At 37.7% G+C, this 12,443-nt stretch overlaps 1 protein-coding gene across 1 annotated transcript in view; it reads right to left on the minus strand.

Moving 5' to 3' along the window:
- The window catches only part of PIK3C2G (phosphatidylinositol-4-phosphate 3-kinase catalytic subunit type 2 gamma), a 487,933-nt gene that overhangs the window by 427,265 nt on the left and 48,225 nt on the right, over positions 1–12,443 (minus strand). Inside the window, exon 4 of the mRNA XM_068970622.1 lies at positions 6,645–6,802. Within this exon, the coding sequence (XP_068826723.1) occupies positions 6,645–6,802 (158 nt within the window). The remainder of the gene's footprint in view (positions 1–6,644; positions 6,803–12,443) is intronic.

The raw sequence follows: 12,443 nt of genomic DNA on the forward strand, positions 1-12,443 counted from the left end.
AAAACAAGATTGAATAATAAAATGTTAATAAGAGCACATTATATATTGGCTAAGTAAAAGATTTTGAGACCAAAAAATGATGCATGCATTATGAACTGTTATAACTGTCTAGCTCCATCAAGAGGAATTAAAATGAGATACATCACAGTTACTAATCTAGTTATATTTGGAGATTTTTTTAAAGTATTCTTTGCATTTTCTTTGATCACTCTGTCTCCATATAATCTAACAGAGCTAGGTATTTCATTTCTCATTCTGAAAACTTTGGTAATGGTAGCTTCTGCATTAAAAAAAAAAATGTTCTACTGTGGTTATCCTTAGAGATTTGAGAGATGCCAAAGAGATTATAGAGTGAATGCTAGGTGGGAAGCCAGGAGTCTAACCCAAATATGGCAGCTTCCAAAGCTGGTGCTCTTAATAATTCTGAGTCTTCACACCTAATCGTTCTTCTTTTCCTGTATAGAATCACCCCAGATTCTGTCTTGGACAGCATTATAATAACCTTGAAGGACATGTGCTCTTTTTATTCATCTTCCCTAGGACTCAAAAGTGTCAGCATATTATAGGGAAAAACCCTTCGCTGTCTCATATTCACATTCTACAATATCCCCCCATAGTGATACACATATACCATTTAATTATGTTTGCCTATGAAATATTTTGTATTTATAGATGATAAAGACGGATTCATTTATTATCATATATGATAATAGTTAGAAATTATGGACAGAGGAACCTGTTGGGCTACAATCCATGGGACCGCAGAGAGTTGGACACGACTGAGGGACCAAGCACACAGAGCCAAAAATGCTTTCAATGTGATCTTAAATGAAAGTAGGTACAACAGGTTGTATTGATGATCCTTATTGAAGATTTGAACAGCATACTGAAAATCCTCAGTCGCACTTACTCAAGGCTGTATATTGTCACTCTGCTTATTTAACTTATATGCAGAGTACATCATGAGAAACGCTGGGCTGGGAAAGCACAAGCTGGAATCAAGATTGCCGGGAGAAATATCAATAACCTCAGATATGTAGATGAAACCACCCTTATGCGGAAAGTGAAGAAGAACTAAAGATCCTCTTGATGAAAGTGAAAGAGGAGAGTGAAAAAGTTGGCTTAAAGCTCAACATTCAGAAAATGAAGATCATGGCATCTGGTCCCATCACTTCATGGGAAATTGATGGGGAAACAGTGTCAGACTTTATTTTTGGGGGGCTCCAGAATCACTGCAGATGGTGATTGGAGCCATGAAATTAAAAGATGCTTACTCCTTGGAAGGAAAGTTATGACCAACCTAGATAGCATATTAAGAAGCCAGAGACATTACTTTGCCAAGGTCTATCTAGTCAAGGCTATGGTTTTTCCAGTAGTCATGTATGGATGTGAGAGTTGGACTGTGAAGAAAGCTGAGTGCCGAAGAATTGATGCTTTTGAACTGTGGTGTTGGAGAAGTCCCTTGGACTGCAAGGAGATTCAACCAGTCCATTCTAAGAGATCAGTCATGGGTGTTCTTTGGAAGGAATGATGCTAAAGATGAAACTCCGGTACTTTGGTCACCTCATGTGAAGAGTTGACTCATTGGAAAAGACTCTGATGCTGGGAGGGATTGTGGGCAGGAAGAGAAGGGGACGACAGAGGATGAGATGGCTGAATGGCATCACTGACTCGATGGACATGAGTTTGAAGTTAATTCCAGGAGTTGGTGATGGACAGGGAGGCCTGGAGTGCTGCAATTCATGGGGTCGCAAAGAGTTGGACATGACTGAGTGACTGAACTGAACTGAACTGAAGTTGAGTTTTGCTTATATGTCTACATTGATGTGACTTCTTTTACCACCCAAACCATTGGGAAAGGTTTTTGTCACATACTGGCTTACAAAACATAGTATAAGTGGTATTATTGAACTTGCCATGAAGGAAAAATGGAAGCATATAATGTTGGATTTTAAAGTGCATTTTATGGGAGATCAAGCTGTTATCAATAAAATGTTTAGAGAAACAAACGATACTGATCATCAGGGAAGTAGAGATTAAAGAAATGCCCTGACATAGGAGAGAGTGTCTTGTATGTGCTACTGCTTGGTAATATTGACTGAAATATTATGAATTGAAGCTAGAGGAAAATATAGCCACAAGCAAAATCAAGACTGGAAAGGCTTTGAAAAGAAGGGGAGAGCATGGCCAATGTAAAATGGCAGGGAAATATTTCCAAAGACTCCAGTTTATTTTAATTAATTTGACTTTCCCATTTCCAAGACTGTATGGCCCAGGCTATTTTGTAGTATGTATGCATTCATTATTTCACTCCAGTCAGTTGTTGCAGTTTACATGAAGGACTCCATAAGCTAGTTTCTAGCTGTTACTCCTCTTCTGTGCTTTGGTGTCATGTCTTCTACTACTAACTCATGTTACTCCTTGGATGTCTCATTATCACTTCAAATTCAGCATGTCTGTATCTGAAATTACCATTTTTCTCCTTGAAGCCAAATAGTTAAGCATCTGTAAGTTAAACTTTTCATCCATATTGTAAGCCAACAAGTACCATGGTTTATTTTAAGTAAATTTTATACCTATATCTTCAATTTGGCAGCTAATATGATCCTTTTTCCAGTTTCTCACAGTTGCCAACTTCATACAACCCTTCTCAATCTGTTGACCATATTACCTACCATATTGAAAAGGCGAAGATCCATTCGTGATTTTTAAAATTATGCTACTTTGCAGCTTAAATCTAGTTTTTATGCATCCTTCTCGATCCCTTTACATGTCTTTTGATATAAAAGAATCACTGTTGTTTTGCTTAGTGCTAAGTCATGTCCAATTCTTTGGGACCCCATGGATTGCAGCACACCAGGCTTCCCTGTCCTTCACTATCTCCTGGAGTTTGCTCAGACTCATGTCCATTGAGTTGATGATGCCATCCAACCATCTCATCCTGTGTCATCCCCTTCTTCTTCTATACTCAATCTTTTCAGCATCAGGGTCTTTTCCAGTGAGCTGGAGTATCACTGCTTTTTATTAAATCTAACTTCTTCACATATGATTCTTCCATCACTGGTTTCTAGTTCCATCAATTTAAACCCTTCTCTTATGTAATGTTCCCCCCCCCCTCTAAAGATGCTTTTGTCTTTTCTTTAAAATAATCTTTTTCTATTTAATATTCCAATAAAATCACTCCTCTTCCATTATATTCCCTTAAGGATAGTATCTTATTTATTTATTTAATTTATACCTTCTCATTAGTGCCAAATTTCTTTAAAGAGTACATAACTTCTGCCAATAGTTCTCAATTACTCTTTAATCTTTGCAAACTGACTTCTACCACTTTACAGGTCACAAATGACTTCCTAATACAGTTCCAGCTATGTATCATTTCAATCTAGAAAGTAAAGACACTGCCTTTAGAATAACTTTGGAGTTAGAAAAAAGGACAGGGAATCTTCTTCACTGAAGTGATAGCTGAAGATTGTAGAAGCAGAGACGACCTTGTTCAAAACACCTGCTCCTCCAGAAGGATTCTATTTTCTCACTCTGGGGGAAACAGAATTCTCTTTGGATGAGAATCTCTCACTGTCTACTCCTCTTTCTGTTTAGATTTCTTTATTCCATAAGTTTCTAGCAACAGCTTCTTGTTTTTAATAGTCATTCTTGAAATGCTCTTCATGTTTTTATTCTTTAGAGTACATCTATGTTATTCAGTTCAGTTCAGTTCAGTTGATCAGTTATGTCCAACTCTTTGCTACCCCATGAATTGCAGCACACCAGGCCTCCCTGTCCATCACCAACTCCCGAAGTTCACCCGAACTCATGTCCATCAAATCGGCCATCCAGCCATCTCATCCTCTGTCTATATTATTAGTAAAGCACTAATATAAAGTAGCGAAGGGATCACAGTTTTGGTGTAAAAATTACTTTAAAATGAAAACATTTGAAATCTTATTGGTACTTTTCTTACTGAATAAAGCCAAGTCTCATAATACAGGTGCTATTAATTTCCTTCTGAGAGAGCTTCCTGCAAATTTCAGGAAGGAGACAGACTGCCCATCCACTAGCATAAAAAGATATATAATTATTGTTTTTTCTAGCTGAAACTTTAAATACCTCCCCCTGCACACGTTTTTATATTGTGCTGTTATATAAATGTATACCTCTGAGTTTCAGCAGGTCACTCGTTAATGACTGTGTAAAGAAATCTTGTCTTTTGTCTTGTTAATCTGTCTATTGTCAATTATGTCACAGTCCTATCCCACTTCAAATTTAAATGGGCAGAGGAAAAGTTTTTCTCCTAAGAGTAGCATACACTACTCTGTATATTTTCATAAATGTGTCTTGTCTCCTCCTCTACTTTTTCCTCCTTCTCCTAATCCATCCCCTCCACCTCCTCCTTCTTATAAGCACTCTTAGTATCTTTGAGGCCACAGACATCCTCTTTACCACTGTACATTTCTCACACTTAATACAATGACCTAATCACTTTACTGAAACTGCTTGTAAAAGTCAAAAATGGCCTCTGGCTTGCCAAATCCAATTTTGGAAATTAAATATTATAAACTGGAAGATCAGGAATAGTTTCCTTAGTTCATAATTCTTTCTTCTTCTCCAGCCACTGAAGTCAGCATTACTCAGATATCATTCTGATTGGATCAAGTTGCAACACTGCATTGACCTTGGCGGTCCAATCAGAACCTGCTTTCAGAAATTGGGAAGTGGATCTGAAAGCAGATCTTTTGCCCCTTTTCTCTTTGCCCATTTCTGTTCCCCTGTAACCTTGAAAGAACCTAATTAACCTGTTGATTCTCTTCTGAGATAAAAAGAAGTAAGATGAAGAATTGAGTAGCTAAAGAATGATTAGTTCTCTAGAGCAACACCGCCCCCACCCTATTATCGATCCTGCAGACATGTCCCACAGGCAAGATGACATCTGAAGAGAGAGAATCAGTCAACCTGCACAGAACAGAGAACCCAGCCTTCTGCCTCTACGAGTCACCGAGATTCTTCCCCCACTTGTTTCCCTTTAAAAACTGTCAGGGCTGAGCAGAATCTTTGGAGTGGCCTTGGGGCATGAGTCCATCTTCTCCACAGACTGCCAGCTTTTCTGATTAAAGCACCTTCAATAATTCCTCCTGATTATTGGTTTTTAGCAGTGAGCAGGCAAACATGAGTTTGGTAACAGATCCAACAGATTGAACTTTCTTTAGAGATTGAACTTTCTTAAGGTAGCTGGCCAAATAACATTTAAGCTTGAGCCTGGCTTTCCACGTGATTCAGAAAAGTAAGGGAAATGAGTCAGCAGAAAGTAAGAGAAACATAAGAAACAGTTATACAGAGAGGAGATAAGGTGAGAGACATACAGGAATTTTGGACTGCTTGTACATCACATTTTTCTTCCCAAATGTTTTCTGAATTCCTACTCCTAAATGCTAAAGAAATACCTGGAATCCTTAAAAAAATTTTATTTAACTTATATCAGCAGGAGTTGGTTTCTGTTAGTTTCGAACCAGATAATCCTAATAGTCCTACATAATATTGTTATGTTTGTAGTCATCTGTACTAACTTGGAGCCTTAGGTAGAGTAAGAAAGGGAAAACAACAACAACAACAACAACAAAATCTAGTAATCATAATGAAACTACAGTCCATGAGGTTACAAAGAGTCAGACATGACTGAGTAACTAACACTTCTTCAATGAAAAAATTGAAATCAACCTTGACTATTCATTGGAAGGACTGATACTGAAGCTGAATCTCCAGTAACTTTGGCCATCTGATGTGAAGAGCCAAAAAGACCCTGATGCCAGGAAAGATTGAAGACAGGAGGAGAAGGGGACAACAGAGGAGGAGATGGTTGGATGGCATCACAGATTCAATGGATATGAGTTTGAGCAAACTCCAGGAGATAGTGAAGGACAAGGGAGCCTGCTATGTTGCCATCCATGGGGTCGCAAAGAGTCAGACATGACTTAGCAACTGAACAACAATAATTTGTCAAGAAACAGCAATTGATAGGTAGACACTTAGTAGCAACAAAGGTTGTTTGAAGAAGAAAATTGTTTTGCAAAAAGGTTGACTGTAACAGTGAAATAAATATTAAACAACTTAAAGAGATTCTAAAACTTGAGGGAATAAGAATCATCTGGTGAGTTTAATAAGATAGATACCTGGGATCCATCTGCAGAGACGGATTCAGTGTATCTGCTAACTATACTGGACTGACAGGACTATTACAGTTCTTACTCTGAAGATACAGGCTGTGTATCAATGTCTATTCCATCTCCCATTTACTTTTGAATAAAACAGTTGTTTCTAAAGGATAAGAACAGCCATTTCCACTTACATGTAGCCTTTCTCTAGAATCTTTCTGAAATTTAGCTTTTATTTTTAATATGCTAAAAACTTGCTATACTTGCTATTTCATAGTAGGAAAATAAGGTGTCCTGGGGTGAGCTATGGAGAGAGTTCTTTGAAACAATAGCTAAATAAATGTTAAAAGATTTCCAGCTGTTTTCCTGTTACTTCACTTCAGGGCAAAATACTAGCTAACACTGCTTCTCTTAATGACTTCAGTCTGTGGGCTCAAGGCTAGGCAGCTCATACCAGCTTTTAGGTAGATTTTTATACTCATTTGCAAGATTGCTTACCACATGGGATAAAATGAAGTCCTTTTGTTGAGTTATCAGTAAAAATATTTATATTAAACTTAGTATTAGAAAAGAGCTTATATGGAAATGCTGTAGTCGTGCTCCAAATCTTCCCAGAATTGGAATCCATGTCAGCGGCATGATATGATTCTCTTATTCTGAAAAAATATATGTGAAAAAGTACTTAGGACAAAATTTCAAGAAACTTCTTGCAGGGTTTGCAATAGAAGATTTGATATAGGAAAGTAGCCAGCAGCTGATTCGTGGTACAGTGCTGTTAGCTAGGGTAGCTTGGTAAGGATTACAGTTAAACCAAAAATAACTGTAAATGTCTGGTCTTTAAATTTTCTCTGGTGCATCTCATTTGAAGCAATTAGGAATATATTGTCCAGCAAAAACAAGAGAGGAACAGTTGCTATTGCTGCCTTCTTTCCCACAAATGCACACACACACACACACACACTATATTGCCTTCCTTTTTGTATCCCACCAGACACACACACACACACACACACACACACACACACTATGATATATTCATTTTTGTATCCCATCATCACTAAACACAGTCCATGAACATGAAAAGGGTTCCACAAATGCTTCTAAATGCTTTATTGAGTGGAAAACTTTTTGCCAGTGCACAACTACACAGCCAGCCAAGCAGACTTGGAAAAGGAATTTTGTGACAGCATAGAAAGAAATTTCATTAGACCTGCCTGATGGCTAATGCCCGACAATCCCATGGGGGATAATACCATTTTCCAGATTTCCAAGAGAAAAGATTTTCCTTGCCTGGCCACAACTCAGTCAGTGAGAGACTGTCACAAGTCAGCCAATGAAAAGCCACTCTACTGGAAAACTCCCTTTGCCTCTGATGGACTTTTGTAATAGCCCCTCCCAACTTCCCCTTCTCCTTTATGAAAGTTTTCCTCTCCTTTGCTTTACTGGGAGTTGCCTGTGGTTTTCCATAATTACATGACCCAAAGTGTAATTTTTTGCTTCTTCCAAATAAACCCATTTTGCTGATGAAAAAGGAATACATTGTCATTCATAAAATATGAAAATTCACCCTGAACAATGACTATTGCTTCACTGACATTTCCTCTGAAGCTTGAACTTGTGCCTTTCTCAAGCCAGAAGTCACTCATTTGTTATTTATTCATTTATTGATGGTTAAATTCTCTTGTTTGTGTCATATCGGTAAGTACAATTCTTGGCAGCTCATTTTCTTTAAAATTTGGATTCTACACAAATATTTGGATTTTGTATAAATAATTGAGCTCAGAAGTCATTTGTACATTCTGCACAATTACTTGCTGTGTCAGAGTCAGAGAACTGCAAAATAGTTTCTCCTTGGAGCCAGGAGCCTTGAGTTTGAACCCTGACTCTCTTATTCAGTAGTTTCATGGTCAGAGGCAAGTTATTTGACCATATTCTTTGTTTGCACAAATGAGGATATTTATATCTACTTTAAAGTTTTATGTGAGAAAAGGCATATAAAAGACTTTTGTAGAATGTAAAGCAATACATGCATGTTCAGTTCAGTTCAGTCGCTCAGTCGTGTCCGACTCTTTGCGACCCCATGAATCGCGGCACGCCAGGCCTCCCTGTCCATCACCAACTCCCGGAGTTCACTCAGACTCACGTCCATCGAGTCAGTGATGCCGTCCAGCCATCTCATCCTCGGTCATCCCCTTCTCCTCCTGCTCCCAATCCCTCCCAGCATCAGAGTCTTTTCCAATGAGTCAATTCTTCACATGAGATGGCCAAAGTACTGGAGTTTCAGCTTTAGCATCATCCCCTCCAAAGAAATCCCAGGGCTGATCTCCTTCAGAACGGACTGGTTGGATCTCCTTGCAGTCCAAGGGACTCTGAAGAGTCTTCTCCAACACTGCAGTTCAAATGCATCAATTCTTCAGCACTCAGCTTTCTTCACAGTCCAACTCTCACATCCATACATGACCACAGGAAAAACCATAGCCTTGACTAGACAGACCTTAGTCAGCAAAGTAATGTCTCTGCTTTTGAATATGCTATCTAGGTTGGTCATAACTTTTCTTCCAAGGAGTAAGCGTCTTTTAATTTCATGACTGCAGTCACCATCTGCAGTGATTTTGCGGTCTCAAAAAATGAAGTCTGACACTGTTTCCATTGTTTCCCCATCTATTTCCCATGAAGTGATGGGACTGGATGCCATGATCTTCGTTTTCTGAATGTTGCATGTAATGCTTCATAATTATCATTATATATCATTATAGCTGAATCTCTGTAGAGCTATATTTTTATGCCCACATGTAGAATATAACATAACATTTGTAACTAGCTATTTAAAATGCTTTTGATGATGAATATGAAGCCTTGGATTATTTTTCCTTTTTTGTTAATTTTGCAGAACCCTAAACTTTCTAGTAATTTTCCTGAATGAAAATTATGCATTCTGTGTAATATATCATATATAGTACATCCTTGACATTCATCCTAACAATTTATGCAGCATTAAAGTAATATAGGCTCACTGAGGTAGCTCCATCTCTGTACCCTTAAACTCTACCAAAACATCCCTTCTTTAAGGAACCTCGCAAGTGGAAAAGTATATGTTCATCCAATGGGCCTGGCATCCATAAGGATCATCTTGTTTTCTGGATTCTATCCCCAAAGTTTTTGACTCAGTAGGTAAGTGGAGGATTACTACCCCCACCCCATTTTTTTTTCTCCCAGCAGTTTTCCAAATAAGTCAATATTACTGCAGTTCAAGAACCACTACTTAGGATAAACATATAGGCCACTCTTCCTTCTTTTACCCTCCATCAAAGGTTTGGACTCCATTTCTGAATTGAGGAGTTTGATGATCTAGCATTCAACCATATGATAAGATACTGCTCAATGCTTACATGCATGATTTAACCTTCTACCATTTTGGAGGATTCAATTTAAAATGTAAATTCATGACTCTCTTTTCTAAACCTTCACTGAGCATCTACTGTGGGCCCAAAACTTTTTTGTGTACTATTGCTCTGGTGACTCAGACAGTAAAGAATTCGCCTGCATTGCAGGAGAACTGGGTTTGATCCCTGGGATGGAAAATTCCCTGGAGAAGGAAACAGCTGTCCACTCCAATATTCTGGCCTAGAGAATTCCATGGACAGAGGAGCCTGGCAGGCTATAGTCCATGGGGTTGCAAAGAGTTGGGTATAACTGAGCGACTCGGACTGTTGCTCTGTGATGGCCTTTGCCTGTAGCAGCTTAAAGCACGGTTTCGGTTCCGGGTCAGAGACTAAAGTCAGGCCATGGCAGTGAGAGCGCTGAATCCTAACCACGAGACCCCCAGTGACCAGTGATCAGTGGCCAGTGGCAAGGCCCTGGCCCATCAGATGTGTAGAAGTGAATTTTCGCATAGAGATGGAAAGTAGTGAAGGAAAGAAATTGTTTATTAGGAGGAAAAGAGCACATGTGGATAGGCACATGGATGGGCTGAGAGTCACACCCTCAGACGAGTTTGAATCCCTTTTATCGGGTGTTTCTTCCGGGTTTCCCTTGGCCATTCTTCTTGCTTTACCTGGTTCCGAGTCTGTATTTGGTTTATCTCAGGGTCCTTCCATGGGTGTAGGCACATCTCTTAGCCAAGATGGATTTTAGCAAATGTGCTATTGGATATTGACATTACCTGCCATGCCCTGGCACCACCTTCCTTTTTGAGCTTCAGGGAGCCTTCCTGCACATGTGTAGTTGGGGAGATCTCTTTGACATCGAGAATGAGGAATATGGGGTCTTTTATCTCTTAACTGGGTAGGGCTCAGCTCCTCTCTCACTCTTATCTTGGAGTATATGTCTACAGGGGACAAACTTCGGCTGCATAGCGTGGGACCTGTCTGTCTCCTGTCTCACTATGATATTTTATTGTATCATAAAACTACATTTCTTGAGATATATGGCTTAAAATATGTCATAATAGGAAACCAGATTCCACAAATTAGAGAGCCTCTTGAAGGGTATGTAGCAGGAATGTTAGCAGCATTTTTAGGTATGGTTATTTAAATATTAGGAAAAAACACAAACGAAATTGGATATATAAATCCATTCTACTATGGCTTTCCAGAAAGTTTGGAGACTCTCTTAAGAAACTTGTCTTTCAAATTCAATTTGGTCTGTTTTTGAATGAAAGAGCTTTGGATATTTGGATATCTAAATATTTTTGCAAGTATTTGGACACCAGCACATAGTAGGTCCTCAAAAAATTGTTGTTGAGTGAACAGTGTGTTTGTGTACAAAATAGTTATGCATATAAAAATTCATTTTATATGAGTACATGCCAACAAAAATTATTGCAAACAAAAAAGTAAATGTGTAAATGTAACCTTTGTCTCCTTTTTTACTACTTTAACATTTATTATTGTTTGGTTGTCTTTTTTAGTACTTATGGTTACTTTGAAAGAAACTATTGAGAAAAATTCCATCTAAGAGTTTAAAAATGTACCATGAGCTACTGACAAACCATCCCATAAAATATTTTTATGTCACTATTAAGAAGGTTTCATAAAAAAATACATACTAAATTCTCTTGGGGAAAAAAAAGTTATGGGAGAGACTAATAAGTGTTTTTTGATGGAGCTATACCAAGTATTACCTTGTGATATGAAGAGAGCTATTTCTCACGCTTCGAGAGTAGAAATTACCACATCTTAAATTTTATTAAAGTGTCAAGTTCCTGGCAGTGCTTGTCAGATTGTTACAGTGGGTAGCTTATTCTTGAAAGAATCAATATTGATATCTTTAAAGATCCTAATTTAGGAATCCAAAGTGCCATTTAAATTTTTCTTCTGTGAACTGGAGCAAGAAGTTAATTAAAGTTTGAATATGGGTTCATGGATTTGAAATGCTTGTTTTTTGGTATGTGTGTGCCCTTTGGTTCTTCCAATATGGTAACAAGGTTTTTTAACTTGACCGTGCTTTTCAGTTTTCTTCTTGTTCTTCGTTTGAATCTCTCTCATGCATGAACTAGTTAGTAGGCATTCAGGTAGCTTTTTAAGATAATGGCTAAATCAGTGGTTCAAATCTTTAATCCCAAATGATCATTCAGCAGGCAGCAGCTATAGGTGATAAATATGTTTACTTATATGTATATTTATTACACTTAAAACAGCCAAAAAGTATAAAAATCAAGATAATTAAAATGAAAGTGGACTAATTTTTCAAAAATTTCAGAAATCTGAGCAAAAGAAGAAATGGCATTATATAAATTTTCATTGATTAATGAGAGATTGGTCTTTAAAAAGGAGGCATCTACGTTTATAAGTTCTTTATTTAGGTTAGCAAAAAGGGGATCTGCGATTTCTTGTTAATATCCCTTAGTGGTCAAATTTGTTTTTCAGTGGACAAACAGCCATGCATTTATTCAGTATTCTGGCAGCCCATTCAGGGTAAGATTGAGTTATTAAGCAGAAGGTATTCTCATTGTTCTAAATAGTATATTCCAGGTAAGAAGGATAAATTCATGCTAGTTTGGGACAGAGCCACAGAAGTCAGTCACTTATGTGCTAGTTAAATGAGAAGTTAATTTACTGCAAACCAAGCTATTAGCAAACAGCATGAGCAAGCCCAAAGTTATAAAACTTTCATCTTTAGCAGATTTTCAGGGGAAATTTTTATTATTTTACTGTAAACAATGAAACAATACCAGAAGTTGATTAATGAACTACTGTGTAATAAATTTATCCATTTAACTATGTTAAAAATTATAGAGCTTTAACATTCTATATGCAAGATTAGTCAGTTCAAGGATGTTAAGATAGACAAATTCAT

Source organism: Capricornis sumatraensis, chromosome 4 (genome assembly GCF_032405125.1).
Source record: "Capricornis sumatraensis isolate serow.1 chromosome 4, serow.2, whole genome shotgun sequence".
NCBI classification, from domain to species: Eukaryota; Metazoa; Chordata; class Mammalia; order Artiodactyla; family Bovidae; genus Capricornis; species Capricornis sumatraensis.